Below are 6004 nucleotides of genomic sequence, written 5' to 3' on the forward strand. Positions count from 1 at the left end.
CTTTGAATTATAGGGTTAGTACACCCAAAGTTAAATAATTATTGTCCCGTAAAACCCGTAAGACTTTCGTTCCTCTTCGGAACACAAATGAAGATCTTTTAAATGAAATCTGAGAGCTTTCTGTCCCTCCATTGACAGCTATGCAACTACCACTTTGTCACTTCAAAAAGTTCATAAAGAGATCGTAAAACTAATTCATATGAATTTAGTTCATATTTTCTGAAAAGACACACGCTAGGCTTTTATTCACATATAAACATTGATCAGCAAACCTCTATAGAAGCTCAAATGTGCGGCGTAACACAGGAGAATAAACCTCATTGGTCAAGCGAACATGCCTGAGCTTCTGTTTATCATAACAACAGCGTTGATGAACCAACACAATTTTAAAATGTAATTTATTCCTGTGATCAATTTTCAGCATCATTACTCTTTAGTGTCACATGATCCTTCAGAAATTTGCTTCGCAAGAAACATTTATGATTATTACAATGTTAAAAACAGTTGTGCTGCTTAATCATTTTGTGGAAATTATCTTTTGTAACATTTTAAATGTCTTTACTGTCACTTTTGATCAATTTAATGTATCCTTGCTAAATAAAAGTTCAATTTATTTTAAAAAACATCTTAGTGAATAGTACTGTAATTGTAAATTATATAACATATATTAAAGTTTCGGTAACACTTTACAATAAGGTTCATTAGTTAACATTAGTTAACTACATTAGTTAACGTTAACTAATAATGAACTGCACTTATACAGCATTTATTCATCTTTGTTAATGTTAACTTCAACATTTACTAATACTTTATTAAAATCTTGTTAACATTAGTTAATGCACTGTGAACTAACATGAACAAACAATGAACAGCTTTATTTCTATTAACTAACATTAACAAAGATTAATAAATACTGTAATAAATGTATTGCTCATTGTTAGTTCATGTTAGTTAATACATTAACTAATGTTTAATAAATTAACCTTATTGTAAAGTGTTACCAAAGTTTCCTATAAAATTGAAGAAAAAAAATTTGTATAAAATTTAAATTAAAAAACTGTTTTAGAGATATTATAACCGTTCAATTCATATTGTTACTTTTACGATCTCTTTATAAACATTTTAAAAGCATATACAGTAAGTGGTAGTTGCATGGTCTGTCAGTGGAGGGACAGAAATCTCTCAGATTTCAGGATCAGAATATCTTCATTTGTGTTTCGAAGATGCATGAAAGTCTCGTGGGTTTGGAACAACATAAGGGTGAGCAGTGTGTGACTAAGTTTATTTTTCTCAACCCATTGGCAGATATTTAGTCTTATTTTATTGCAAAATTCACTTCATTTTGATCTTCTTCTTTTTTTGGTTTAGAAAACATTTAGCTTCTTAAGTAAATGTATTTTTAGATATTTGTATATCTGGAAAACAAGACAAAAAAAAGCTGAGGAATAGCAAATGTTTTGCGGTGTGGTGTTCTGTACTTCCACATGTAAAGTCGAGTATGTCCGTTTGATTGAGACCACTGACCTCTGGCTTTTAGCCAGGCTAATAGTCTTTTCTCTACACCTCTCCCTCCTGTAGAAACCGATGCCACTGAAAGAGGCCCCTGTTAAAAATTACTGCTGTTTACAGATGCCCCACAGAGTAAGACATTCATTTTCCATAGTCTAACTTTATCCTTCTCCTCACTATCATTTTCCTCCCCTAGTCCCCTCCCCGTTTGTGGCACACACTCAGATGTGTGTATGCATCATGAAGGTCCATAGAGTGTATCAGTGCCACACATATTAACCACTTCAGTGTATAGCGATAAGTAAGCCGGGGTTGCAATATGACGAGCCATATTTATTTTTTGCTAGTAAACTCATGTAAAGCACATTATAGAATGATGCTCATCGATATCTGTCTGCTACTCATGGCGATCTGTTTGATATCACTCGTGAATGCCAGTATTACTTACATACTCATGAGCATGACTCTCACACCAGTGCATGCATACATAATGTATGTGCATTAATTATTTTGTTATCCATCAGATATATCTTTTGTTAGGAACATCGCAGTAGTTCTATACGTTTGGTTTTGACCAACTAACAGTGACCATTTTAATGTGACTGGTCAAGCCCTGCATTTCCAGAGATGTACAGTATTCTCTATAAAACCCTAGCTGATATTTAGTTTTAAAGGCAGCGTTGTGGGTTCATTCCTCCCTCAAATCTCCTCTCTTCCCTTCCCTTTCTGTCTTGATTGTGTGTTTGATTGAACATTTTATGATTGATTTTGTTTTCAACCTCCAATGATCCCGATCTGTTCCGCAGGAGCCGATGAACGAGCAAAACTTTGACACTTATGTGAGCACTTTGACAGATATGTATACTCACCAGGACCAGTACCAGAGTCCGGAGAACAAGGCCCTTTTGGAGAACATAAAGCAAGCGGTTCAAGGCATCCAAGTGTAGCTTTGCGATTGGCTATTGGCCGAGTCACGGGGCCATGTGATAAGAGCGTTAAGAATCGATAAGAAAAAAAAGAAACCCGTTATGTAAAAAAGTATGGATAACTAGTATGATTTTTTTGCTGCTGTAATTTATTGTATCATTTGGCATTATTTATGATTCTGTTATGCTTTTGACAAAAAAATACATAACTTATTTGTTGCCTTGCTTTAAGATGACGACTACCAATGGCAAATGTTTTGAGGAACATTCATGTTTTGTACATTTTTCATATGACCTGACATAATGTGATGTACTGTTTATAGCTGCTAATGTATGCACATTTTATAGTGTATATGTATTTATTAATTGTAAACAAAAACCATCCATTATTTTAAATCTAAAGAGGTGCAGAGGGGATACACTGAGGGAATGTAAGGGCAATCAGCTTCGATCTAATGGGAACTAATGTGCTGTTCAGTGGGTGTACAGTGGTACATTTTTGTGGTTCGATTTTGGGTACATTTTGTAACAATATTGAGAAACGTCTTTTGGTTTCGGAATCATATTTATAGTGGTCAGTGTGGGCACTCTAATGCAGTATGTGTATTGTTTAATTTTTGGCTTGTTTTAGTTTTTTTTCTTCCGTTTTAATTCCCAAAAATAGATGGAAAAATAGAAGAAGAAAAAAAACTTGTGAAAGCAAACATCATGACACGGAAACTCACTGGTGTAAATCCCAAGAAATATTTCATAACTTCTCAAATATTTTCAAAGTCTGTTCTCTAAATGTAACGCCCGGCTGCTTGAGGCCAATAACTACAGAAAATTTCAAGGAGACAATCCAACATTAATTATTAAGTTAATGATCGTAAAATGTTAGTGGTAGTATGATAGAATATCAGCAATATATGACAACGAATCAATCATTTATTTAGATATGGGATGCAAAAGTTTGGGTATATGCAATTTCTTATTCTTACCATAGTAGAAAGCTGATGAATCTTTTTACTAAATGTAAAGTATTAAGTTTTATATAAATCTTTTAATACAGTCATGTTTTAGGGTTTAAACATGGGTGATCAAGTCCAAAAGGATGAATGCATTATGATTTTAACATTTCTCATGTTCGATTTTGCACAGGGACACCTTTGTTTCCATGTTTTGGTGTTTTTATTTGTTTCAGGAGACCAAGGAGGTGCCCAGACGTTTGAATTGTGGGAAGTTTTTTTTTTTTTTTTTTTTTTGAAGAAAGTAAATCTGTGTATGAATGTTAGTTTACCAGTGTGCTGGATATACAGGGTTAATGTCACCATCCATACGTCATTGTGTCATAGTAATGAGCACTTGTCTTGTAGATTTTGTCCAAGCAATCATGTAGAGATTCATCTGGTCACGAGTGCACAACAAATACAACTATATCAGCAATGCAAACAATTAATGAACTCCAATCAGTTATACACAGTATTAAGAGAGGTCAGCTTGCCTTCTGTGGTTACCTGCGATTCACTTTCATTTTTTATTTATTTTTTTTACGTTCATGAGAAATCAGCGGCACTTTAAGCTTTAGGGAATTGAAGCAGGATGCTTTAATTTCATTTTCGATAAGTAAACGATGAAGCGACGTGTCACGTGTCTAGATTACGGTGGCGTGTGAGGATTGTTTACTGACCCGACCGGTTCATATTACTCCATCATATCCTAAAGACATGTACAGTTATAGTCTGGGAACCCCACGTTCGTCTTCATTCAGTCAAAGCCCATTGAAAGCATCAAGCAAAGCCAGAAATAGGGATGATTTTCAGTGGTGGATTTTAAAGTTATTTGTATTTATCGAGCATGAGTCAAAGATGTCACAGTGATTTTTAGTGTGAAATGACTCTGGTTGATGCTGAACGTCTACGTGGGACTTTGTTTCGGAAAGTCTATTATTTTCTATTAGTAAGACTAGCATTGTGTTTTCCGAGAGCTCATGCAAAAGGTGCTAGTCTCTCTTATTTATCATTCTGTAATATCCAGACATCTCCTCCCCAACCACAGCACATTTCTCTCTCCGAAAGCTTTGTGTATGCAGCTAATTTCCAAGATAGTAACTACGCTTTTAACACACTGATAGCAAAATACAATATCCTCTCATCCACTATCATAACTGATTTGACAGGAAAAGGGATTTTAAGCACAATTCCGCTGCTCATTTTCAGTTGGCACATATTGTACTATCTACTTCAAAAGGTTATCTGTGACTATTTAAATAGAAACTATCTATGGTGTCACATGCTTGAATGCAGAATACTTTTCTTATTAATAATTGTGAAATCATCAGGTTACAAGTTTCCATATCAAATGGATTTTAATTAATCATTTTAAACCAGGATTTTTCTATTAAAAAATAAAGAAGCATAGCTTTCTTAATGTCTCTTGCTCTCTTCCTCTATCCAGCTCTTTAGCTATCTTTTTCTCTCTTATTTTAATTTTCAACCACATGGCATGATTTCTGTTGGTATGATACTTTTTTTGCTCTAAGTGTTTAAGATCACAAGTTGCAGTGATATTTCATTTTGAAATTGTGAACTTTGTACAATTTTTATCATGCTGGTGTTGACATCTCTTACTCAATAAAAATTGTGTTGCCACATTACATGTCCCTTTCATTCAACACACTGGTATAAGTTTGTGATGACTTTTAAAAATTATGTTATTTAAATCGTTACTAAGTTTGCATCAAGGAGGTCTATAATATGAGCAAACAATCCGTTAGCATTCATCTCAATAATATATACTTGGTGCTTGGTCGTGTTTATTTGATCATACTATACTTTTGATGGGATTTTTGCCATCACAATGATAGGTAGGCTATCTTGTTGATTGACTTACCATTGTGTAAATAAGCTATAATTAATAGTCACTGTGCCAGAGCTTAAGACATATATCTAGCATAAGCTACCTTTTATTAATAGATTTATAAATAAATGACAACATTTCGTTTTCAGTTAGCCTACACAAAAGGACCTATGACATGAAATAAAAGGAATGACCCATATAGGAGTACGTTTGCCCTAATGTTGTAAAATGGTAATGTGTGTGTGTGTGTGTGTGTGTGTGTGTGTGTGTGTGTGTGTGTGTCAAACGTGTTCAGTAACTTCTATTTTTTGTCATGACAAAAAAGTCAGCAATTTCACTTCCATTTCAATGGCAGCTGATAGGCTAGAACTGCTGATTCCAATACAATCCTTGAAAACTTAGACTGTAAAAAAGGTTGGCACATACACAGCACTGTGAGTGACTGCACAAGCTCATGTCCACAATTTCATTAAGAAAAAGCGCATTTCAAAAGCATACAATTTATTTAGCCTATTTATATATAGGCTAAGTGACTGAAAACACTTGACACAAGTAATTCTGTAAAACTAGCAGTTGGAAGAACCTGGAGGTAAATTACAACCATGTTGCAGGTTTGAATATTAATTGGAGAACGAATCCCCCGGCCGCAGGACGTCCATCAAGCGTCAATGAATGACCTTGTTAATATTCATGAGCTACGGCGAGTCCCAGCCAATGAGATCTGCAGAGAG

The 6004-nt window shown here is 34.5% G+C and overlaps 1 protein-coding gene across 1 annotated transcript in view; it reads left to right on the plus strand.

Moving 5' to 3' along the window:
- The window catches only part of myt1la (myelin transcription factor 1-like, a), a 94695-nt gene extending 89629 nt beyond the window's left edge, over positions 1–5066 (plus strand). The window contains exons 28-29 of the mRNA XM_079639419.1: positions 1579–1641; positions 2316–5066. Coding sequence (XP_079495545.1) covers positions 1579–1641; positions 2316–2456 — 204 coding nt within the window. The 3' untranslated portion in view covers positions 2457–5066. The remainder of the gene's footprint in view (positions 1–1578; positions 1642–2315) is intronic.
- The last annotated feature ends 938 nt before the right edge of the window (positions 5067–6004 follow it).

Source organism: Phoxinus phoxinus, assembly GCF_949152265.1.
Source record: "Phoxinus phoxinus genome assembly, chromosome: 16".
NCBI classification, from domain to species: Eukaryota; Metazoa; Chordata; class Actinopteri; order Cypriniformes; family Leuciscidae; genus Phoxinus; species Phoxinus phoxinus.